General features: G+C 38.0%; 1 protein-coding gene and 1 non-coding gene across 4 annotated transcripts in view; one reads left to right on the plus strand and one right to left on the minus strand.

The window, feature by feature from the left end:
- Positions 1–361: 361 nt before the first annotated feature.
- LOC143402642 (U6 spliceosomal RNA) lies at positions 362–467 on the minus strand. Its single transcript, XR_013091723.1, has one exon. It is a non-coding gene; the product is annotated as a U6 spliceosomal RNA (small nuclear RNA).
- A 1,393-nt stretch (positions 468–1,860) lies between these two features.
- Katna1 (katanin catalytic subunit A1) overlaps positions 1,861–26,364 on the plus strand; it is a 36,643-nt gene continuing 12,139 nt past the window's right edge. The window contains exons 1-4 of one of the 3 annotated variants that reach the window (XM_076858149.1): positions 1,861–2,109; positions 12,496–12,670; positions 15,241–15,398; positions 20,307–20,487. In XM_076858149.1, the coding sequence (XP_076714264.1) occupies positions 12,509–12,670; positions 15,241–15,398; positions 20,307–20,487 (501 nt within the window). In that variant the 5' untranslated portion in view covers positions 1,861–2,109; positions 12,496–12,508. Of the gene's footprint in view, positions 2,110–12,495; positions 12,671–15,240; positions 15,399–16,888; positions 16,955–20,306; positions 20,488–26,364 lie in introns of those variants that run through there. The other 2 variants (XM_076858150.1, XM_076858151.1) reach the window with 2 other exon arrangements.

Below are 26,364 nucleotides of genomic sequence, written 5' to 3' on the forward strand. Positions count from 1 at the left end.
CTAGAATTTCCTATAAATGGAATACCACCATATGTATTCATTTTATGCCCTTTGATAAATTTGTATTATTTTGGACGCGGAGGGGAACCAGATATTGAACTCCAGTATTTGACCACTGAGCCCCAGCCCCAGCCCTATTTTGTGTTTGCTTTAGAGACAGGGTCTCATTAAGTTGCTTATAGCCTTGTTTTTGCTAAGGCTGGCTTTGAACTTGAGATCCTTCTGCTTCAGCCTCCTGAGCCACTGGATTATAGGCATGCTCCACTGTGGCTGGCCTTGGACAAATATTTGAATTGTAAGTTGGCTTTATAAATTATCATAACTTTGTATTCATAGAAAAGATTAATTTACCTATCAGGGTAATTACCTTTTTTTTTTTTTATGGAATTTGGTGTCATCCTTGCACAGGGGCCATGCTTATCTCTGTATCTTTTCAAATTTAGTATATTTGCTGCCTCACTGAGCCCCCCCCCCCAAAAAAATTACTTATTTTTAATTTTCTTTTTAGTTGTTGATGGCCCTTTATTTTATTTATTTATTTGTATGCAGTGCTTAGAATCGAACCCAGTGTCCCACACATGCTAGGCAAGAGCTCTACCACTGAGCTACAACTCCAGTCCCTCAGATTGATTTTTGAATCCAAAAAGGCATGGGCGCTCCTAACCACTGAGGTAACAATCCCCATCCTTGTCTTTTGGAGACAGAGTCTAAGTTGCCCAGGCTGGCCTTGAATTTGCGATCTTCCTAGCTCACCCAGTTCCTGGGTTTACAGGCATGCAGGCCCGCAACCGGTTTAGGTGAGTATTTTTATTTTTATTTTATTTTTTTTTTAATTTTATTTTTTTATTGGTTATTCAAAACATTACAAAGATTGCAGAATCACATCGGTTACACATCCACATTTTTACATAATACCATAATAGTAACTGTTGTATTCTGCTACCTTTCCTATCCTCTACTATCCCCCCTCCCCTCCCCTCCCATCTTCTCTCTCTACCCCATCTACTGTAATTCATTTCTCTCCTTATTTTTTTCCCATTCCCCTCACAAACTCTTATATGTAATTTTAGGTGAGTATTTTTAAAGACTTAAAGCCCTATGATTCATTCTATTTCATTGCCCATGTATTCTCAGTGCCAAACACTGGCATTCAGTAGATGCTCAGTAAGTATTTGTAGAATGAATGTGTATGTATTTCCCCTGACTTGCTTTTATGTGAGCCTATTTTAACCGTCTGGGATGTGTTACTATTAAAAAATTAATTACCATGGATTCCTAAGGAAAGGCGTGTCTTTTTAAGCGCCTCTATTTCCACTCCAGGAGGAGGTAAAGGATGGAGATCAGACTTGGAGGAAGCAGCCAATAGCACTGTCCCTTACTTATCTGTTTATTGTGAAACATTTTATTTGTTGTTTGGTTAGTTTAAAATGCACCCCCCACCAAAAATCAAGAAAATAAAATTCCATGGGCAGTATGCTCGAGTCTCTTTACTCCTCCAATTTTATTTCTATTATGTCGTGACACTGGCCCCAGCCGACCCAGTCTGACTACCAGGTTCTAAAACAGGATTTGTCATAAACGAACCTCTTGACCCTTGACACTCACTTGTAAGACAGTCACTTTGACTTCCTAACCCCTGAGTAATCTGAAAGTCAAATGGTGAGAAAAGTGAGCAAGATTTCGAAAACGACACCGAGGTAGCTGAGATAAACTAGTTCAGGTTTTTACCATGCCTATTTTCTGCGGTACCTGCCGCGAGGCGCCAGTGCATGACTGCGCAGGCGCGCCCCAGCGCCCTGCCACGCCCCCTCCGGTACCGCCCGACGCGCGCACGCCGCCCGGCGTCCTCGCTCCCGGGGCGTCGCCCCGCGTGCGCCGAGTCGCTGAGGCCGCCCTCCGCACCGGAAGTGGCCCTGGAGGGTTTGCCTTCAAACTCCGCGAAAAGTAGCACCGGTGGGTGGTGACGGTTGAACCTGGCAGTGCCGGGCCAGGAGCGAGAGCGGGCGGTGGGGGCTGCGCTGGCCCTTCTTCCTCGCCGCCCGGACCTCTGCTCGGCACTTGCCTTCCGCCCGCGGTGGACGGCTTCCCAGGGAGCCTCGGCCTCGGTAGGTGAGTACTCTAGGGACACCCGACCCCCCTGAACCCGTAGGTGAGGAACTCCGACGCCGCGCTTACCGCCCTGAGCCTCCCGGTGACTGCGCCGCGGTCTTGGATTCTTGCTGTTACCTCTGACACCTGTGGCTAAGCTGACAGTCCCCCTGCTCGAGGAATCCTGTCCACCGTGGGACTCCTGGGGAGGGCTGCTGTCGAGCCTTGAATCGACCCTGTAGTTAGAGAAGTCACCGGACCAGCGAATGTGCTTTAAGTTCTTCTTTTCTTTCTTTTTCGGACTAATGAATTTGTCCACACCGCCAGCTTCGGAACCCTCACTCTGAAAAAAATCCCGAAAGCTTTTACCTTGGGATTCAGCTTCCTTTCTTACAGTTTGTGATGTTGGTGTGATGTTGTCAAAGTTGTAATTTCTTATTTAGTTGATTCTGGAGCCCAGCATCCTCTAGGAGGCTTTTGGCCCTTTTTGTTTAGGTAGTCGGAACCGCTTAGAAAATTTGACCGTCAAAGCATTTGTTTCATACAGCATTATATGGTAACAAATTAAAGATAAACATGAATGGGTAAGTGCCTCAAGACCTCATTTAATCATGTTGTTTCCCCTTTTAACTGCAAAGTGCCGCTTTTATATTAGTTACTGACTCCAGCAGCCCAATGATGCTCCCTTTTCTTTTGAAAATACTGTTTTATGCCTTCCTCTTTGAAATTGACATTTAGCTACTGCTGAAAACATTCTTGATTTTTAAGAATGTGTGCAATATGGTTTTTCATAGTCACAAATTCACTATGAAGGACACCTTTTGCATATATTTCCTTACAAGAAATATTCTTGTAATGCTTATACAGGCCTTATTATACAATGCTATTTTTCTTTCCTAAGATTTTTTAAATAGTGAGTTTTTATAACAAGAATTAAGAGCAAAACTCTTTCTTGTATTAACATTAACAAATTATGGTTTGCATCATGCCTAAAAAAATAAGGCAGTGCCAATCAACTTTCAACATTCCTATACTGCAAAAAGCTATATAAAGCTCCTTTGTAGCACACATTACTCAAGAATCTTTCACATTTTATAGATTCAGTACTAGACATGCTGTATAGTCTACTAGAGATTCTGTATTTTTTTGACAGTGATACCACAATTCTAAAATAATGATTAGAGAGTCTTTCTTGTAGATTTTACATACACTATTAACATCTTTAAATTTGTTTACAACAAATGTTTGTAGGTTTTTTTTTTTTTTTAAACTGCTTGGCTGCTCAAAAAAGATAGTGTATCAAATCAGTATGGTCAGTGTTGATAACATGCTAAATAGATTTTGCTTATGGTGTTTATTTATAGGGTGTGGGTATGGTTTTTAAATTTCCTTTCCATTGTTACACACCTGTTTGTTTTATTCAGGGTAAACTGAAAGCTTACCAAATACATACATAGGAGACTTTTTTTTTTTTTAGCAATTTCTTTTTGTTGCTTCTTTTTCATGGTGATAACTTTCTTGTGCTTGAGTGTTTATTATAAGATGATTACAAAAGTAAGAAGAATGTATGCCATAACTTTAATTGTTCATGGGTCATTCATGTATATTGCGTATTCATAATCATCAGTGACTGACTACAAATTAGCATATGGTTGTTTTCATGTTCCAGAGATGAACATTCTGAAAATTGTTTGTCAGTTTGCTCACACTTGTAGCCATATACATTGGTTAACAAAATGCCTATAGGAAGATGCATGGTTGGTTTTATGATCTGTTTTTGTTTTAGGAAATAAATTTTGCATGCAGATTTTTTTTTTTTTTTTTTTTTTTTTTGTACCAGGAATTGAACCCAGGGGCACTTAAACACTGAACCACATACCCAGCCCTTTTTTTATATTTTATTAGAGACAGGGTCTCACTGAGTTGCTTAGGGCCTCGCTTTTGCTGAGGCTGGCTTTGAAGTCGAGAATCCTCCTGCCTCAGCCTCCTGAGCTGCTGGGATTGCAGTGTGCCACCACGCCTGGTGCAGATAAATATTTTCACAAACATTTTTAGGCTTCCAGCATTGATGCTGGAACAAGTTAAAACAAGTTTTTTTGTGGTACTGGGTATTGAACCCACAGTCTTACTCATGCTATAGGCAAGCACTCTATAACTGAACTATACCTGCAGCCCTGATGATTTTTTTTAGTGTGTACTTTAATAGTATTTTATGGTTGTTTCATGTTGTTAAGCCAGGGGAAAGGGTGGGGGGAACCTAGAATAAATAAGGCAATATTTTTTAACTAAATTTCAAGAACTTAATTCTGTCCTATTTTTGCCTTCAGGGTAATTCCTTGCAATTCAGTCTACTTTTGTCTTTAAAGAAATTCTTTTCAGCTCAGTTGGTGTTCCTTAAATATTTCTTGAACAAATGACCTATGCACATTACTGTGAAAACTGCAGTATCAGTGGAATCCAGTGTAAGAGTCCTTAAGAAATTAAAAGGGCAAGATGTCTTTTCTAAATGTGGAATAAGGAGGGCTCTGTACTTGTTGTTCAGGGAGAATAGGAATCTTCGAATTCAAATATTTGGTTCTGTTACCTGTTGTCTTTTAGTCTCTTTGCTTTTTTCCAAATCCTAGAGAGAAAGAAAATAAAAAATAATATTTGTTTCTTTGTGGATACTACACTCCATCAGATATTAAGTTTGCTAGAAATGTTAATGTAAAGTTGAGATTTTACTATTTAATTTAAAAAATTCAGGTGCTGGGGATATAGCTCAGTTGGTTAAAGTGCTTGCCTTGCAAGACCCAGGGTTCAATTTCTAGCACCACCAAAAAAAAAAAAAAAAAAAATTGGCTGGGTGCCATGGCATATGCCTGTCATCCCAGCTTCTTGGGATGCTAATTTAGAATGACTCTCTCTCAAAAGAGGACTGGGGGTGTAGCCCAATGGTAGTGAGCCCCCCTGGGTTAAATCTCCAGGACATAAATAAATAAATAAATAAATAGACTGTTACTTGAATTAAAATACCATGTTGTGGGGCTGGGGATGTGGCTCAAGCGGTAGCGCGCTCGCCTGGCATGCGTGCGGCCCAGGTTCGATCCTCAGCACCACATACAAACAAAGATGTTGTGTCCGCCAAGAACTAAAATAAATAAATATTAAAAAAAAAAAAATACCATGTTGTATTTTGCTCAGTTTAAATAAGTGAATTTAGTCATTAATTAAATTATAAATACTGAAGTATTCTATTAGAATAATATAAAGAATGCTTATTGTTAGATAAAGTCGCACAGCCTATGGTTATTTTTCTCTCTAATAATCTACGTAATGCAGACTCTGAATTTTGAGATAATCTCATTTGTATAAGTATTTTATTTAATGATGAGCCAATAGGTAGTGTTTACATTTCATAATAATTAACATTTTGTCTGTCAGCTTATTTTAAAAAAATAAATTAATTCTTTCCAATACTGCCAGATACTGTGCTAGTTAGATCCAGTTTCTGTCCTTCTGCAATGTACTTTTAGCCCTGATAAGGACAATGATAAGGAAAGTTGGAGATTCTCATAAATTTACAGTGTTGACATTCATTTGAGGAGGTGTTTTAGGCTTGAGTTACTAAAGGAATGGGAAAGATTTTTTTTTTTTTTGGTCTAACATTAAGTGAACTAAGGGTGATTTGATATCATTATCTGTGAACACATTGCTTCTTTGATAGCGAAAGATTTTTCAGGTCATTTATTAATGTAGCCTTGGATTGACTTTATTTCTGTTTGTAAGAAAATGTCAGTTCTTTGGCTCCTAAAGAATTTTATCTGACTAGAAAGGGAAATTCAAAACACAGAAACTTTGAAGAAGGTGTGGAGTAACTTAAGAGTCTGGGGTCATTGAGCAATGCCTTCAAAAACAACAAAACAAAAAAAGGACCACCTAGACAGACATAATAATTTAATGTAGGTTTTTGTTTGTTTTGGTGGTGCCACAGATTGAACCTGTGCCTCCAGCTATGCTAGATAACCATTGTATCAGTGAGCTACATCCCCCTGCCCTTATTTATTTATTTTGAGATAGGATCTTCCTAAATTGCCCTGGCTGACCCTTAACTATTCATCCTTCTACTTCGGCCTCCTCAGTAACTGGGATTATAGGCTTGCACCATCGTACCCAGTTAATGTAGATCTGTAGGGGTTGGGGCGGCAGTCTTTGGGGATTTTGAATCTTGGGGTGCTCTATCACTGAGCTACATCCAGCCCCCCTCCCCCTTTTTTTGGTACTAGGGATTGAACTCAAGGGCACTCGACTACTGAGCCACATCCCCAGTCCTGTTTTGTATTTTATTTAGAGACAGGCTCTCACTGAATTGCTTAGCTCCTCTCCATTTCTGAGGCTAGCTTTGAACTTGCGATCCTCCTGTCTCAACCTCCCGAGCCACTAGGATGAGATGTGTGCATCACCATGCAGTCCATCCAGCCCTCTTTATTTTTATTTTCAGGCAGGGTCTTTCTATGCAATCCTTCGCCTCAGCTGGGATTATAGGTATGTATCACTGCACCTGGCTTTTATGTAGATTTTTTTTTTTTTTAACTGAGAGAAAAGTTAGAAAGATCTGGAGGAGTCTGTTAAGGAACAGGGGCAGGGATAGAGGGTGTAATATAAGAAACCTGATAATCCAAGTCCATCTCTCAGATCCACTGTAGTATTTCCAGCAGCTGACCTCAGTTACACTTTTCTAGTGTCATAGCCTTAACTAGTGTCACTATGACAAGAGTGCCTTCAGGGCAAAAATAATCATACAGTAATCAAGCTGTAATCCCAGTTTGGTAGGGATGAGTTTAAGATCAAGAAATGTGAAGAGTGTTGAGAGTCAGGAACTAGAGTGAAGTAAAAAGATCTTGGTAGTTAAATGAAGTTCTAGTAGTATTTATGCATTCATTCACTCACTCAAAGGTTTATTGAGATCTGCTATATGCTGAGCCTGGTTCTGGGTGCTGGGAATGTATCAGTAAACAAAAGAGAGCCCTCCATGGTTCCTAGCCATGGAGCTTTTATTAAGATGAAACATTATATCAGTGGTCATGACTTCAGGGAGTCACTTTTTAGATATTTGAATTTTTTTTTCCTTTTCTTTTGGAACTCAGATGCCCAGGAATTACTCATAAACCTCAGTTCACAGTGTATTGCTTCATAACACATTACTCCATATCTTAGTAGCTTAAAACAATAGGCATTTATTATCCCAAAATTTCTTTGGGTCAGGAATCTGGGCATGGCTTAGTAGGTGCTTCTGATTCAGGGTCTTTCACAAAGCTTTAATCAAAATGTCAACCAGGGCTGTAGTCAACAGGAGACAACTGAAGGTGAGGATTCAAGCTCATTCACATTATTGTCAGTTTTCATCTCCCTGTGGGCTTTTGGCCTGAGGGTCTCAGTTCCTTGCTAATTGTTGGCCTGGAGCTTCCTGTAGTTTTTTTGTCATGTGAGCCTCTGTACCGGGCAGCTCACTGTGTGATAGCTGGTTTCTCTTTGAGTGGGCCACCTAGAGACAGTGAGCAAGCTGGAAGTCACTGTCTATACTCAAAAGTGAAATTCTTTTTTGCATATTTGTTAAAACACACATTTAAGAGGAGATAATTTAAAAAGGGCATAGATACCATGAAGCAAGAGATTATAGAGTCATGTTGGAAGCCCACTACATCTAAGATGGATGAAAGGTTTTTGTTGTTGTGTGTGTGTGTGTGTGTCCGCGCACGTATTGTTTTGCCCTATTCTTCATGCAATTTCTGCATTCAAATTTCCTTTACCAACCTCCATAGACAAATGTTTGTTTACACACACACACATTTTTTCTTGCTTATGTATGTGTCCTTTAAAAAATAAATGCTTATACAGTAAGCATTGTTTTTAAATTAACAAAATGGTATTGAGGTTTAGACATTGTTCTGTTTTTTTTTTTTAACCCAGCCCAACCCTATATTTTGATGATCTATCTATGTTACTATGTATAACTGTTGTTGCTTCCATCTGCTCTCTGATAATCCATAGTCGGTAGCCATAACATTTCCCTAGCAGGAAGTCCATCTAGGCTGGCTCCAACTCCTTGATTTCTCAAACAGTTTCGTCATTAACAGTCTTTAGGGATCTGTGTGAATCTTTCTCTGGAATATTTACAAGAGTGGAATTGCTGGTTTTAAGGTTTATAGAAAACACCTCTAAATATACACACAATGGAATATTACTCAGCCATAAAGAAGAATGAAATCATGGCATTTGGCAGTGAATGGATGGAACTGGAGACTATCATGCTATGTGAAATAAGCCAATTCCAAAAGTCTAAAGGCCGAATTTTCTCTCTGATATGTGGATGCTGATTTACAATAGGCAGAGAATGGGGAGGAGTGGAAGTTCATTGAATTGGAGGGGGGGGTGGGGTGGGGGAATGGGGGGAAGAGAAGGGGATAGGAATGGGAAAGACAGTAGAATAAATCAGACATAACTTTCCTATGTTTATATATGAATACACGACCATTGTAACTCCACATTGTGTACAACTACAAGGATGAAAAGTTATACTCCATATATATATGATATATCAAAATACATTCTCCTGTCATGCCTAACTAAAAATAAAAAAAAAGAACAAATAAAAGAAGAAAGTGCCTCTGGCTAGAATAAATTAAGCTGGGTAGAATAGTCCCCACTTAGAAGTTATCTTCATTAATCTACAAGATACATCTATTTGGATATCCTACTGATGTACAAAAGGAGTAAAAAATAATTTTGTTTCTTTTGTGGTTCTCTCCTCTAAACTCTCTTCTGATCTTTCATGATTTTTTTTTCACCTTTTTAGTTTCCCGGGCTTGACTTCATTCATTTTAAACAACTTATACACACAGTGAGTTCCTAAATGTTTCAGGTTTGCTTTTTTTATTTTGATAGCTTCAATCATAATTCAAACTGTTGCCCTCTAAAAAGCACATAGATCCTTCTAACCTTGAACTTCTCTTTCCTGTGTAGTCAATAAATGATGGCAGTCACTGTCCACGTTAACAAAGCCAACTTTTATAAGTGCCTACTCTAATGCTTTATTTATAATATTTATGTCCATATATCTATATTCTACTAAGTGCAAAGATTAGGCTAGGTTCTAATATGTAGAAAGTTTTCAGAAGGATGCATTTAGCCTTTATTAAAGATTGACTCTTTGTAAAATAGAAGAAGTTACTATCCCTTTTTTTTGTTGTTGTTATTTATCAGTTTTTTTGTGCTGGTGATTAAACCCAGGGGTACTTCACCACCGAGCTATCTCCCCAGCCCCTTTCCCCTGAGTTTTTTGTTTTTGGTGCCAGGGATGGGCGCTTAACCACTGAGTCACATGTGGTCAGGCACAGGGTCTCTCTAGGTTGCTTAGGACCTCACTAAGTTGCTGAGGCTGTGTGATCAAATTCAGATTTGGAATTTGGAATTACAGGTATGCACCATTGTGCCCAGCTTCATTTTCTATTACTGTTTTCAAATTTGAGACAGGGTCTTACTAAGTTGCTTAAATCTCACTAAATTGCTGAGTGCAGCCTTGAACTTGTGATCCTCCTGCCTCAGTCTCCAGGCATGTGTCACCATGCCTAGCTATTATCCCTGATTTGAAAACTGAGACTTAGAAAAAAAAGTAAAGGTCTAGACCAAGGTGGCAGAATTATAATTCTAACCAAAAAAAAAAAAGTTTTTCTAACTTCAAAACACATAGACTTTCTGTAACTTGATACTGCTTCCAAAACTGGATGTAACATTCAACATTGGTTCTGCAGATGTTTATTATTTATTTATTTGATACTGGGTATTGAATCCAGGGGCACTTTACCACCAAGCTATATCCTGATCCTTTTTATTTATTTATTTTTTGAGACAGGGTCTTGTTAAGTTGTGGAAGTTCTCACTAAGTTGCTGAGACTGGCATTAAACTTGCTATTCTCTACGTCTCCAGATGTTTAATAAGATATGTGTCATGCACTGAGGATATAGTCTTACACCTTTCATGTATATATCCTGCTTTCAAAGAATTTAGTTTACTCCCGTACTTTGGACCCAATGGCCTAGTCCCAGCGTGGTTAAGAACAAAAAAGATGCACCTGGACTTTCCCCAGAGCCTTCTACGTTTCTAAGTGTTGGTGGAATTTGAGGTTCTCTGGCTGCAAGCAGCACTTGTTTGATGAAAGTAGAAATCAGCCCTACTTTCCTCAGTGGACAATTTGTTACCTACTTTAAGTGTCTCCCACTAAAGGCATCCATCTTTCCTTGAGCCACAGAAACCTGTGCCCAAGCTTGTCTGACATCTGCCTTGTCAAGTGTCCATGATGCTGGGCCCAGAGGGAGGTGAAGGTTTTGTGGTCAAACTCCGTGGCCTGCCCTGGTCCTGCTCAATTGAGGACGTGCAGAACTTTCTCTCCGACTGCACGATGGGGTTGCAGGTGTCCGTTTCATTTACACTAGAGAAGGCAGGCAGAGTGGTGAGGCTTTTGTTGAACTTGAATCAGAAGATGATGTAAAAATGGCCGTGTATCTGTGCTGCATGTTGGCCCTGTCTTTTGACATAGCTGCCACAGCTTCTTCATGGGTGGCAAACTCAACATCTGCTTCTCCCGTCACTCTACCATCAGGGCCAATCTCAATATGGACTCTCACAGGGTTGAGTGGAGAGAAGTTGTAAATGTCGTCCTCTGTTGCTTTGTAGGGCAGCCCCCTCATGTGGACACAGTGGCCAGTGGTGCTCTGTACTGTGAATTCACCATCTCCATATCTATGGTCATACATTCCTGAGACAGTAACTGAGGTCTCTCCCAAACAGGTTGGTGGTAAAGCTGTAGCCATCACTCAGGCCGCTGTACTCCTCATAGCCCCCATAGCCTGCACTGTAGGCACCAGACCGCATCCTCTCCAGGCCCGCCTGCTTCACGATGCCAATGTACCTCCGGGCTATGCCTGGTGGGTCATAGGACCCTGGCTGCTGCACAGACATGAACTTCAGAGGCGGATCAGAATATGACCTAACTTCCTCCTGACTGCTCTTAAACACTTCAATATACCTATGCCCTATTCTCTCCTTGTGCTTCCCTAGAGCCTTTTCAGCTAATTCCTGTGAGGCAAAATGCACAAAGGCCTCCCCTGTAATCTTGCCCTCGGGGTCTGTTGAAAGTCACTGAAAAAAGACAAGGGAAAGCATGGGACACTGGTACCTCAAGGTGTTCAAGTCACACAGAACCCAGATGGATTGGGTGTTGAAGCACAGTGGTCCACACAGCGCCAATGACGGCTTCATGCGTCTTCCGGGACTCCCGTTTGGATGCACAAAGGAAGAAATCGTTCAGTTTTTCTCAGGGTTGGAAATTGTGCCAAACGGGATCACATTGCCTGTGGACCCCTGCCGCAGTCTGGCTGGGCACAAAATAACTGAGCTGCCACACAGCCTTGTAGGTTCAAACAGCAACCTTTATTCCCAAACTCTCACTGGCACTCTACACACACTTCCCGGGAACACACTGCCTCCACCGGGCTCCCTGCACCAATTCTCCCAGAACCCCTTGAGAACTCAACAGGAACTCCTAAGTAGTGAGCACCCAAGGCAGCAGGAGCCGCCCTATTCCCTTAATTAGAGGATCTGCCCTAATCCCAAGGCAGGGTCACCTTTCAACCATTCCCTCTAGCAAAATGCCAGGCGTCATTCAGTTTCGGCTCAGTTATTTGTGCCCAGCCAGACTGCAGCAGTATTTTGCTAAGTGAAACTTGTTAAATTTTTTGATAACTAATTTTTTTTTCTTAAAATAAAGACATTTTCACAATGAAAAAAAAAAAAAAAGGATTTGGTTTAGGCTGGGCATGGTGGCACATGCCTATAATCCCAGTGACTCGGGAGGCTAATACAGGATGATTGCAAATTCTAGGCCAGCCTGGGCTACTTAGTGAGTCCCTTTCTCAAAATTAAGTAAAAAGCTTTTTAAATAAAAAGCTCAGAGGTAGAGTGTCTCTGGGTTCAATCCCCAGTATTGAGAAAAAAAATCATGAACTTAATTTAGTAGAGATAAGACATATAGAGTAACTATAGACAAATGCTTTGAGATAAAAGTCCCTGTGAAGTTCCAGGGGACTTTGGAAAAGGAGACATTTATTTTGAACAGAGGAATTGGGAAGTAGACAACTGAGAGAATGTCCGTCTCAACTGGGCTGTGGCACATAGGTAGGGTGTAGGGTTTGGATGTCAGAACTAATGTTTTTTTAAAGATTAAAAATGTATGAGCAAATGTATAAGAATGAAAAAGTACCATATGTGTAAGCTTCTTGAATAAACTCCAGAAACTATCATTTTAAAAACTCTTTGTGGTACTTATTTTTAAGAGACATGTATAATGAAAATTTTTTTCTTTTTTATAGCTTACAGTTGAGCATGAGTCTTCTTATGATTAGTGAGAATGTAAAACTGGCTCGTGAATATGCATTGCTGGGAAACTACGACTCTGCAATGGTCTATTATCAGGGAGTTCTTGACCAAATGAACAAGTATCTATACTCAGTCAAAGACACATACCTTCAGCAGAAATGGCAACAGGTGAGGATCATGACTGCTGTATGTTTTAATGACTGTGTACATAGAAGGGAAAATTTAGATCTAATCATCAGTGCTATATAAAGTTACATATTAAGTATATATGGTTTATGTAGAGCACTTGCCTAGCACATGCAATACCCTGGGTTTGATCCCCAGCACTGTAGGAGTGTATGGTTTATATATAAAATTTGTATGTAATATTACTTGAAAATTTTTATTATATTAGTAATAATCCTCTTTTACTTTCAAAGTATTATGAGCTCTAATTATTCTGATTGTTGTAATACATTTTTAGTTTAGAAGTTTTAGAAAGTAATTGTTTTGATTTTTAAAAAGTAATTTTTTAGATTAGATTTTTACTTAAATTAGAGTTGACTTTATTAAGCTATTGTTGAAACTGCAGTTGATGCTTGAATCTCCTTTAGGTACCATATTCCCTATAGAACTTTTACAAAGCAGATCATATTTATATCTCATTTGAGGAACTTTTTTAAAAAATTTATTTTAGTTATTGATGTACCTTTATTTTATTTATTTATATGCGGTGCTAAGAATCAAACCCATTGCCTTACACATGCTAGGTAAGCGCTCTACCACTGAGCTACAACCTCAGCCCACCCATTTGAGGAACTTTAACTACTAAGCACCAACAGAAATTTATAGAACTTATAAGTTCAGTTGAGGATGATATTTGTAGCAAGGTTCACCTGTCACAAAAGGAATAATGCTACAAAAACTAGTGGTCTTTTTGAGCTGATCTTCTCGGTGGAATATTATTCCCTAACTTCTTTTTAAATATTATGCCATATTTGTCTTTGATTTCTTAGGGAAAGTATTCTATCCTTTGAACTTCTTCCTCATCCTGCTGTTCCATATCCTTTACATTACCAAAAGGGGAAAATGTTTTTATTTCATAAATAATCTTCAGTTTGTGCAGGTGGTGCACACCTATAATCCCAGCAACTTGAGAGACTGAGGCGAGAAGATTGCAAATTCAAGGCCAACTCAGCAATATAGCGAGATCCTAATAAGCTTAATAAGACCCTGTCTCAATAATAATAATAAAAAAAAAAGGCTGGGGATGTGGCTCAGTGGTTTAGCACCCCTGGGTTCAATTGCTGATAACAACAACAACAAAAATTTAAGTTTGTTACTAAAAGACTCTTTAGGCTTTTTGTTGTTAGACCAGAGACGTATTCTTTTTTTTTTTTTTTTAAAGGGAGAGTGTGAGAGAGAGAAGGAGAGAGAGAGAGAGAATTTTAATATTTATTTTTTAGTTTTTGGCGGACACAACATCTTTGTTTGTATGTGGTGCTGAGGATCGAACCCGGGCCGCACGCATGCAAGGCGAGCGTGCTACCACTTGAGCCACATCCCCAGCCCCAGAGACATATTCTTGAAAAGCTAAGATTTGTGTAAAGACACTTACAGTTAAATCATTGACGTTTTTTTGTTTGTTTGTTTGGTTGGTTGGTTTTGTTTTGTTTGGGGTTTTGGGGATTGAACCCAAGGGTGCTTTATCTAACCTTCATTTCAGTACCTATACCCCCCCCCAACAAATATATAGTGTTTTTTTTTTTTTCCATTTTAAAATTGACCAACTAAACCATTTAAGATGTGTATAGTTCAATACTAATTAATACATTAATAATGTGCAATCATTACCATTTATAGCTTTTAAATTGAGTCAAGACTGCCTTTTAAAAATACTTTTGTTTGGGGGCTAGGGTTATAGCTCAGTGGTAGAGCACTTGCCTAACATGTGTGAGGCACTAGGTTGGATCCTCAGCACCACATAAAATTAAATAGATAAAGATTCTGTGTCTATATACAACTAAAAAAAAAATTTTAAAAAATGCCTTGGTTGTATATAAATTGAGACACTGTTTTTGATTGCATATTGTTATGAATTTTAATAATCAAAAATTATTACTTTCGGGCTGAGGATGTGGCTCAAGCGGTAGCGCGCTCGCCTGGCATGCGTGCGGCCCGGGTTCGATCCTCAGCACCACATACAAACAAAGATGTTGTGTCCGCCAATAACTAAAAAAAAAATAAATATTAAAAATTCTCTCTCTCTCTCTCCCCCTCTCCCTCTCCCTCTCTCACTCTGTCTTTAAAAAAAAAATTATTACTTTCTAATTCATATTGAATCCATTGTAGAGTTATGGAATTAGTGGATTTTGTTCATGATTTTAAAAGCTAATTAAATGGTATAAAAACTATCAAAGGACAACTTGCAAATGTTTTATTTTTGTCAAATGTCAAAATTAGTTACCTTTTCAATTTGTTACATTTTAAAATTGGAATTTTTTCAATTGGAATAAGAACTGTAAATTAGTAACAGTTTACCCAGGATATATAATACATTTTATCAGAATTAATTTTGCCATTGAAAACAGAATTAAGGAACCATTATTAAAATTTTGACAGAATATGTGAGTATGCTTTATTGGATGTCTGATATCAAAATGGAGGTTTCTATTATTGCTAATAAATGGCCCTTTTTAATCTTGGCAATAATTTATTAGTTACAGAAATTTAAAACACATGTTATTTTTTGAAACTAGGTTTGGCAGGAAATAAATGTGGAAGCTAAGCATGTGAAGGATATCATGAAAACACTAGAGAGCTTTAAACTAGACAGCACTCCCTTGAAAGCTGCACAACATGAGCTTCCGGCTTCTGAGGGAGAAGTTTGGTCCTTGCCCGTACCTGTGGAAAGAAGGTAAGTGGAGACCTTTTAGGAAACCAGTTAGTTGGGTGTGGTGGTACACACCTATAATCCCGGCATGTCAGGAAGCTAAGGCAGGAAACAAGTTATCAAGACCCTGTCTCAAAACAAAAATTATTATTTATTTTTCAGTTGTAGTTGGGCAACAGTTGTAGTTGGTATATTTTTATACCATTCATTCATTTTTATGTGGCTGAGGATTGAACCCAGTGTCCCACATATGGTAGCTGAGCACTCTGCCGCTGAGCCAAAACCCCTGCCCCTCAAAACAAAAAATTTAAAAGGGCTAGCTATGTAACTCGGTGATCAAGCACCCTTGAGTTCAATTCTTAATACTGCAAAAAAAGGAAAGAAACCAGTTAGTCAAAAAAGCTGAGAGTATTTGTCATATCTAGAAGGAAGACTGGTGGCTGACAGATAGAATGTCCCTCATTCTGAAATGTCCTTTTATAATTATTGAATTATGTACCTTGTGACTTCTATGACCTATTTCAAGAATTAACATTTTGGTGGAAATAAGTCAAAAATATGAGTTCGTGGCCAGGAAAGGTAGCACATGCCTGTAATCCCAGCAGATAGGGTGAGGCATAGTGATCACAAGTTCAAAGCAGACTCAGCAGCTTAGTAAGGGCCTAAGCAACTTAGTGGAGCCCTGTCTCAAAATAAAAAGTAAAAAGGACCAGGAGTGTGGCTCCATGGTTAAGGACCTCTGGGTTCAATCCCTGGTACCAAAACAAAAAAACACAAAAAGTCTTTGTGAATGAGCTGAACGTTAGTGGAGACAGTGTTATCTTAAGGAAGGAAAATAGGGCTGGAAGAAATATCTGAGCTCTGTTTCTGTCTTTGCTACCATCTCTGGCTTTGGGAAAATGATAGAACTTTTCCAACCCTCAGGTTTTTCTTAGATGAGGGAGCAGGTTATATAACAGTGTTTTTCAAACAAGCTCTTTGACTACTGCTATTTAGGTGTACGGCTAAAATTGAAAAATGGTCTTTTTTTCCTTCTTCTTTAGTTGTATATTGGGATTTGAATTCAGGGGCACTTTACCACTGAACTACATCTCCAGCCCTTTCTATTTTATTTTGAGACAGGGTCTCCCTGAGTTGCCCAGGCCATCCTTGAACTTGGGATCCTCTTGCCTCAGCCTCACAAGTCATTGGGATTTTAAGCATGTGTAGCATGTGCCACCGTGCTTGGCAAAATGTGGCTTTTTTAATTCATAGAGGAAAAATAAAATATAAATGGGCTCAGTTTTAACAGTTTCCTCTGGTATTTACCCCCCCCACCCCCAGTTTCCTATGACCAAGTGCCTGCAAATGAACGATTAATGAAATTGATAGTTACTGAAATGTTCTCAATAGCCAGTCATGCTTAGTTTCACTGCCTGTTTTTTTTTGTTTGTTTTGTTTTAATGATTAGGTCTGGAAAAAGGTATAGATTATTTCCCTGAACTTTTTTTAACTTTTATTTTACTTATTTATTTTTATGTGGTGCTGAGGATTGAACCCAGTGCCTCACACATGCTAGGCAAGTGCTCTACAATGTGCAGGTAAATGTCAGTTCTATTTCACATACACAATAAATTTCCTAATTTGTATTGTGGATTTAAATGTATGAGTGTGTGATGGCTTTCTGGAAGGAAAACTGTGATTCCCAATACACAGTTGGATTGCACCCTAACCAACTGGCTTGAGAACATTGCATTTAGGGTATGGCTTAGATGGTTTTCAGTTTGAACAGTCTGTCATTGTAACTTTTAAGTTTTGATTGTATTTTGTAGTAATAGGTGCTGGATATTGAGTATCCACAATATTCTTGAGTACTGTGTTACGCTGCTTCTTGTGTTATTTATTTCTCACAATTAACCTTCCAAATGAGTCATATATTCCCTATAATTCAGGAGAAAACTGAGCTACAGCAAGGTTAGGTAACTTTTCCCCAATATCATAAAGCTAATAACTGGTGAATCTATCATTTGAGCCCAGATATATTACATTTTATAATAATGATTTCACAGCTGGCACTCGACCATAATAGCCCTTCTCAAACTAGCATACATGACAGTCTCTGGAGGGCAGTTATTAAAAATGTAGATTTGGGGGGCATCACTGACAGAGAATCTGATATGTAATAGCAGGTGAGACCCAGGAATGTGTAGGTGATTTTTTTTTTTTTTAAATAAGCACTCTACTGACGAAGCTATATTCTCAGCCCTGATCTGTAATCTTTTTTTTTTAAATATTTTATTTACATTTTAGTTTTCGGCAGACACAACATCTTTGTATGTGGTGCTGAAAATTGAACCCGGGCTGCACCCATGCCAGGGGAGCTCACTACCACTTGAGCCACAACCCCAGCCCCAGTGTAGGTGATTCTGATACAGCAGGTCCATGGGTCATACTTTGAGAATTTCCATACCAAAATATGCCTGTACTTAAGTTCAATTAATGGATATTGATTCTAGCTATTTAAGTTTCTGTTAAAAGTATTAATACTATTATTGACTCCTCAAATCTTTTGAATATGTACTATCTTTTCCCTTGCTCATAAGCAATTTCATTTAAATTATATTTTCTGTTACCTTTTATAATTTTTAAAAAGTACAGTGGCCGCATTAAAGAAAAATAGGAAGATTCTTAGAATTAATGAGAAATCAGTCATTCTAGCTTATTTCTTTTTTATGCATTGTTTATTTTCATAGTAGTAATTATAACATCCATAATTCACAACATTGTACCTTTTTAAATTTATTTATTTTGGTATGGTGATTGAAGCCAGACATTTAACCACTGAGCCACATCCCAGCCTTTTAAAAAAATATACTAGAGACACCGTCTCACTAAATTGCTTAGGGCCTCACTAAATTGCTTAGGGCTTTGACCTTTTGATCCTCCTGCCTCAGCCTCTGGAGGGTCTGGGATTACAGGTGTGCACCACCACACCCAGCAACATTGTACCTTCTTAAGGAAAAGTTAATAGACAACAATCACTATATATTTACTATGTGCCAGGCACTGCATTAATTGCTTTACATAAATTTCTGATGAGGAAACAATCTTAGATACATTAAGTGATTTATTTCTCATAGGTAAGCATTGGTGATTTACAAGCAATGTCAAACTTTTTTTAAAAATTTTTTTGTAGTTGTAGATGGACAGACTGCCTTTGTTTTATTTGTTTATTTTTATGTAGTGCTGAAGGTCGAACCCAGTGCCTCACACGTGTTCAACAAGCACTCTGCCATTGAGCCTCAACCCCAGCCCTTATCTGCCTCTTTTTAAAGGTTGTTTGCTACTCTTCTGAGTGGATGTAACCTGCATAGTGAACCATGTGCTGATTGCTTGTTTTCCCTTTTATCATTATTATAAATAAAGTTGCAGTGAATGTCTGTGAGTAAACCTTTTTTCCACTTTTTTATTTTAATTTCACAAGTAGAAATAAGAATAGATGAGTCAGCCTGTGTTTTCATTTTCTTCCTTAAACAAGCCACATACGTGAATGCTTCAGTGCTTTCACTTTCCTTTACTTCTGCTCGGATATTTGATGGCTTGTTTTCTCAGCCATCTCTCGGGCTCCTCTCCCTGCCACTGCCTTAAGCTAGGCCCTCATGTCTTTTTAACTTCTGTAACCTACAAACATCTCCCTGCACTTTGCATTTTATCAGTACTTCTTTTTCAGTATTAGTCTAACCTTCTAAAACTGAACCTTTTCAGTGACTTCTTATTGGCAGTTGGGTGAATCCACTGCAAGTGTTTCAGAAGGATTAGTCTTGAACTAATTCAGACCTTTTTTTTTTTTTTAAGAGAGAATTTTAATATTTATTTTTTAGTTTTCGGCGGACACTACATCTTTGTTTGTATGTGGTGCTGAGAATCGAACCTGGGCCGCACACATGCCAGGCAAGCGCGCTACGGATTGAGCCACATCCCCAGCCCCTCAGACCTTCTTCTTAAAAAACCACCTTACCTATAGTACCATCTCTTAATCCACACTGTTACCTGTCAGGCTTGTCTCTTTATAGCCCTTTGCATTGATTGAGTTCTTTTTTATTTCTTTGCTTGTGTGCAGTTGTTCCCTGTCTAGTCTATCTAGTTCAAGTCCTGTGTTTACAGGCCCAGGTTGTTTTATCTCATCATGAAGCCGTTCCCATTGCTTTGGCACTGGGTTTGTTTCACATCTTCTGGTAGACTTGCCTAGACTTAAATATCTTCTTTTGTTTGAAATATGCTCTGAGGTATTTGAGGATAGGATCCCCTTCCTGTTTTATTTTTTGCCCCCTTTTAATGGCCCTTGTGAAATCTAGGAGCATAGTAGGAGCCTAACAAATATTTCAGGTGCCAAATTCTGACACAGAAATAAAGGCGATGGATGTAAACATACATGAGTTCTGTAACTGTCCACAGCTAGTGCGTATACCAGTATTTTAAAATGGGAAAATGATTAAAACTTTTATTAATTAAACATGAAAATTATTTTAAATAAAATGACACAAATTGCATATATACCAGTGGATAAATGTAAATTCAATATTTGTGCTGTTTTCTTTTTTTGAATAAAACTCTTCTCTGATAATTGCTCTTTTTTCAGTTTCTAGCACTCAGTCTAATGTTTGATCATATTTTATGTATAGCAATGTCCTTTTTAAGTAGAGATGCCCATTACTTTCCCCATCATTATTTCTATAATATAACTGGACTGTTTTTGTCTCATTAAATCACCACAGCAGCTGTATCAGATTGAAACTTCAGGTTTTAGTTTTCAACATCCTGAGATTTCTTCAGTCCGGTCTTGGTGTTCAGTTTTTGCCTTGGCTTTTTTAGTTCACGAATCTAACTTACATTCTTTGTTCATATTTGGACCAACTCTAGGAGATGATGATTTTAATGATTTTGTTTGATTAGACCCTCACCAGGACCTAGAAAACGCCAGTCTCCTCAGTATGGTGACCCTAAACCACATGGTAACCGCCCAAATACAACTGTCAGAATTCACCGTCCATCTGCACAAAATCTTCACAATGATAGAGGGAAAGCAGTTCGTTGTCGTGAAAAGAAAGAACAGAATAAAGGAAGAGAGGAAAAGGTAAATGTTACTGATTTTCACAAATGAAAGAGTTATTTTTTAACCTTAAAAATGAGGACTTTTACAAAAAAGAACAAAATGAAGGCTATACATAATTTTAGTAAGTTTTAATCATCAGTTTGCCATAAAAACCTTTGTCCTTCTACTCCTAGTCTGAGACTTTGCCCAATCACCATTCAACAAATATTTTGATATTGTTTCAAACTAGCAAATAATAGTACAAAGAATTTCCATATATTTTTACCTAATTTTACCAATTATTAATACTTTGCCCTTTTTGCTTTTCATTTATTTTCTTTGTATATATTTTCTCCTGAACCATCTGATAATGAGTTGCTGGTATAATGCCTCTTTACTCTTTTGATATTTTAGAGTGTAGTTCCTAAGTATCAGAACATTGTTTTATATAAACATAGTACAATACTAAAATCTGTGAGTATTCCATTGAGACAGTGCTGTCATCTAATCTGCAGGCCTTCATGAAACTGCCAGTTATTTACAGCTCTTCCTTGTCACACTCTGGGTCAGGATCCAACATAGAACTATACATGGTTTGTTAGTATCTTTTAATATGAACATTTCCTTAGCCTTTTTTTTTTTTTTAACTGGCATTTTTGAAGAGTACAGGTCATTTGTTTTGTAATGTTCCTCCGTTTGGGTTTGTCTGATTTTCCTCATGGTTAGATTATCATACCACTGGAATGATATTGTGTTCTCTCATAAAGCACAGGATGTCTGTTTGTCCTGTTACTGGTGAGAAATTGGATCACTTGACTAAGGTAGTATCTTCCAGTTTTTTTCTGCTACATGCTTACTATTTTAATATTTGTAATAATTTCTGAGGAAACACTTGAGACTATGTAAATATCTTGCCTTCTCATCAACATTTTGTCCACTTGTTTTAGCATTCTTTGATTCTTGACTAAACTATTTCCATGCTGATTACAAAGTCATGGCTTTCTAATGCCATTATTTCTTCCATGTTAGTTAATTAGCATTCTACTATAAGGAACAGCTTTGTCTTTTTTCTCTTCATTATACCTATGTGGAGTCATGGATTCTTGTTTAATAGAGCATGGATTTTATATAACATGGATTCTCGTTTTATGTAATCTGTTCCTATCATTATTATTTTAACACAGACACCTCCCCACCCCCCACAGGGGATTGAACCCAGGGCCTCACACATGGTAGCCAAGTGCTTTACCATCCCAGCCCTCATTATTATTTTGATGCTTAAGTTGTCTAAGATTTGAGAAGGGGGAGACCTTTGATACTAGATCCTATACCCTACATTCTCTGAGCACCTTATTTTCTGGCATAATGGGGTGTTCAGGCTCATCTTGTACTTTCCTTGCCTTTTTCCTGAAATTCTCATTTCTCCAAGGGAGCCTTGGGCCCTATTAGTGGGTAATATATTTAGAAATCAATATTTTTATGCTAATGACTAGTGTTTAAGGGCTTAACCTATCTAGGAGCATATGGAAATCTAGAAACTTAATTTCTGTCACCACTATTTCCACCTGTTCTTCTCATCCCCCACCCAAGACTGTAAAGCACGGGGTGACTTATATAGCTTGCTATTGCCAAAAGAACCCCTCTTTACCACCTGGGCAAGTCAAAAGGTAAAGTCCTCAGTGCTGCGCCTGTCCAGTCCTTCCCAAAACATCAAATCAGCCCCTTTGCTTTAATTTCTTTCTCTGATTTTCAACCTAGCCTTATAATTCTGCATGAAAATTTCATCCAGTAACCAGCAAAGTCTCACCTTTTTGTTGATAAATATATAGGTGCTAATTTCTGGGTGTCACTTACCTTTATAAATGTGGATAGTCAGTTCCTTTGAGATTCCTGTATTGAGATTATTTCTAATGGGGTAATCATTTAGTCTTATATTCCTGCAGTTCCAGCAACAGTAGTTCTGTTTTAGTTTCTGAACAAGAAATAAGATGGAAAAGGTGGCTATTGAACCTAGTCTTACAGAGCATTATGAATACCAGGGTTGTCCTGGCCTGTCTAGTGATTGGATTCTAAACCCTGTAACTATCTGTGGTTTGTGGAGCTCATTGTCCTCTACCTTTTACATTCATATTGACTTTTATATCCTGAGATATGATATTTAACCTGAGGTAATACTATCAACAAATCCATTAGTTGGGAAAAGCTTAATATAATCTGCATGTTAAGGCAGGAATATATAGCATGGCGATGAAGAGTGTGGGTTTTGGATTTAGGTAGATCTGTGTTTAAGCTCCAGTCTGCTATTTCTGATGGTGTTACCTTAAGTTATCAGTTTTTCTAAGTTTATCTCTTCAGATATAAAATAAAATCTTTCTCTTTCTCTCTTTGATTTTTTTCTTTCCTCCGTGCAGGGATTGAACTCAGTGTTTTGTGCGTGCTGAGAACATGTTCTGCCACTGAGCTACACCTCCAGTCAAGATATGAAATTATAATAGCACTAGTTTTTGTGAGACTAAATGAGATGACTTTCTTCTAGTACATTGGGAATACTCAATAAATGTAGCCATTATTTCCCCAAATATTTCAGATAAAATGAGAATATACTATATTTGCTGTTGGATTAAACATTTTTACTAATGCATGGATTTTAAAAGAATCTTGAGATATTTTAGGAGTTAATAACTACATTCAAAATGTTCTTTAATTTATCCAAATACCGAAGTAGAAATATTAAGTTAAAAGTACCCCCACCCCCCAAAAAAAAGGATAGGACGAAAATAGAAAGACCCTATCTCAAAATAAAACATAAAAAAGAGCTGGAGATTCAAGTAGTAGACCTCTTGCTTGGCCAAGTCCTGGTTTCAAGCCCTATTACTTGGAGGGAAAAAAGGACAAAAGTAAGTCCCAGAGGGAGATACACGCTCATGTGTATGTGCACGCACACAGATACACATGCAGACACACACACACACACACATTTATTTATTTTTCGTCAGTAAAAGTATTTACTGACGAAAAATAAATAAAGGTTAAAGTATTTTAACCTTCAGTTTATATACTATTTTCACCACCCATTAATTCTTTTATTAAAGAGCAGAGAAGGAGAAGAATGTATAGAAAGTAAACATAAATCAGCAGCAGTATGAGAAATTCTTATCTGTCTTTGCTGAGTATAGGCATTGCTATATATTTTCTAAACTACTTCTCTAGTGTTTTATTAGTTGTTGAGAGATGGGGTATTAAAATCTCCAATTATAATTATGGATTTGTCTTTCTTTCAGTTCTATCTCTGTCTTCAATATATAATGTCCTTTTTATATTTTATCATTATATAATTTTTTCATTATATCATATAATGTCCCTTCTGTCTCTGTTAATTTTCTTAGTTCTGAAGTTTGTTTATATTAAAAATAGTCATGACTGCTTTCCTTTGATTAGTGTTTCCCTGATACCTATTTTTTCCTTCCTCTGCCTCCAACTTGCTTATATAATTATATTAGAATAAGTTATCATATGGTGAGATTATAGCATATGGTGAGATCATGTTTTAAAATCTATTATTCCAGTCTCTGTCTTTTTATTGGTGTGTTTAGATCACTTTCATTAATGTAATTGTTAACACTAGGGCTTAAATCTGACGTTTTTTTTTTTTTGTTTGTTTGTTTGCTGGATATTCTGGGATTGTTTTTCCCCCTGTATTCTTTTTTTCCAGCATTCTCTGGATTACTTGAAAATAACTTAGAATTTTATTTTGATTCATCTATAGTGTTTTTAGCCTATCTCTATATAGCATTTTTAGTGGATGCTTGAGATATTTCATGTATATATTTCATGTCTATGTGTGTAAGTATATATGGAATGTGTAGTGGTTTACCATTGTTGTCATGAGTTGAATGAAATGTAGAAATCCTACCTCTGTATTCCATTTCTCTTTCTATTTACAATTATCTTAAATATTCCCTTTCTGTACATTTAGAACCACTTCAGGCAGTATTATCATTTTTGCTTCAACTCTCACAGAATTTAGAAAACTGAAAATGGCAAAACTTGTCTATTGTGCTTCTAATATTCTTGCTTATAATGTTTTCCTCCTTTCTGACTATCAGGCTTCCTTGATATATTTTTCCTTTCTGTTTAGAGAACTTAGTCATATTTCTTTTAGTTTTTGTCTCTTTGTTTCATCTGAAAGTGTTTTGATGTACTCTTTCTTTCTGAAGGATATAAATTATATTGCTGGGTATAAGATTCTGAGCTGACAGTATTTATTTATACTTGTAAAATATTATACTACTTCATTCTTGTCTCCTTGGTTTCTAAGAAATGTGCTTTCATTGGAATAGTTTTTTTGTGTGGGTAAGGTGTTGATTTTCTTTCACTGCTTTCAGTTTTTTCTTTGATTAGTTTTCCAAAGTTTAATTATAGGGTATGTTGGCATGGATTTCTTTTGGATTTCGCAAGCTTTCTGCATTTGTCTCTTTGTTTCAAACGTGTTCCTTTTTATTTACTGAAGCACTTAATAAGCTTTAAAATCTGTCAGAAAACTCTTTTTTTAAAAATATTTTTTTAGTTGTAGATGAACACACAGTATATTTATTTTTATGTGGTGCTGAGGATCGAACCCAGTGCCTCACATATGCTAGGCCAGCACTTTACCACTGAACTACAGCCTCAGCCCCTGTCAGAAAACATGTGTGTCATTTTGGTGTTGGCATCTATTGTCTTTTTTTTTTTTTCCCCATTAGTTTGAAATCTTCATGGTTCTGGGTAAGAGTGATTTTTCTATTGAAACCTGGCCATTTGCATATTATTATGAGACTCTAGACAGAATTTAAAGCTGTTTTGCTGTCTAACACTGGTCTCAGAGGAACAGTAGGGGTACCAGTGCTGCTAGGAGGAAGCAGAAGTCCAGATTTCCTGGCAGGCCTCTTTTGACCCTGAGTAGGAGCAAGGTTCTTACTGTTGCTGAGCTGTGTTAGAAATCCTCCGCATGACTTCCAGTGACACTGTGGTTGGATGATCTCACCGTGATTCTCCTTATGTCCTCCTCTGACACTTACCCAGTGCCTCACTTACTGCCATGTAGTGGAGGTTCCTTTCTGGTCTCAACGGACTGGTGGTGATAGAGGGGGGATGTTGTTACTGGTTGGTGTGCATGAAAGGTCCAGCTTCTTACTTTGCCTCTATTGCCATCCAGTAGGGGTTTGAAGTACTTCATTATAAGTTTCCAAGAGAGAGTCTTAGTTTCTCCACTTTGCTGGCCTGAGTGGTACAGGGCCACAGCTGTTCTGTGGAATATTGTCTAAAGCTCCTGACTTGCTTCTTTGGTTACAGAAATCAGACTTCTGTCCATATTGGTGTTTTCAGGTTGCTGGCTTCTCAACTCCAAGTCTAGATATATGGAAAAAAAAGAAATCCCAAGGAACTCATACCATGTCCAAGTTCCCTGGCTGGTCTGCTGCGTTCTCCCAACCTTTGAATGATCTTATGTTTATTATATATATAATGCCCAAGGGGTTTAGTTCTGCCCAGTGGAAGGAATAGTGAGAAGTACATCTGCTCCATTTTCTGGAAATGAGAATCCAGCTTTCCCCCCACCCGCCCCAGACTTGGGAGTCAACAAAGAGCCTCATGCATGCCAGGCACACACTCTACCACAGAGATACATCCTGAGGCCCCCCCCAAATAGCTGTCATTTGTGTCATTTTAGGGGGAGGGGTGTACCAGGGATTGAACACAGGGGGATTCAACCACTGAGCCACATCCCCAGCCTGATTCTACATTTTAATTAGAGATAGGGTCTCACTGAGTTGCTTAGTGCCTCACTTTTGCTAAGGCTGGCTTTGAACTTTTAATCCTCCTGCCTCAGACTCTTGAGTTGCTGGGATTACAGGTATTGGCCATATGCCTGGCTACTTTTTT

Source organism: Callospermophilus lateralis, chromosome 6 (assembly GCF_048772815.1).
Source record: "Callospermophilus lateralis isolate mCalLat2 chromosome 6, mCalLat2.hap1, whole genome shotgun sequence".
Lineage (NCBI taxonomy): Eukaryota > Metazoa > Chordata > Mammalia > Rodentia > Sciuridae > Callospermophilus > Callospermophilus lateralis.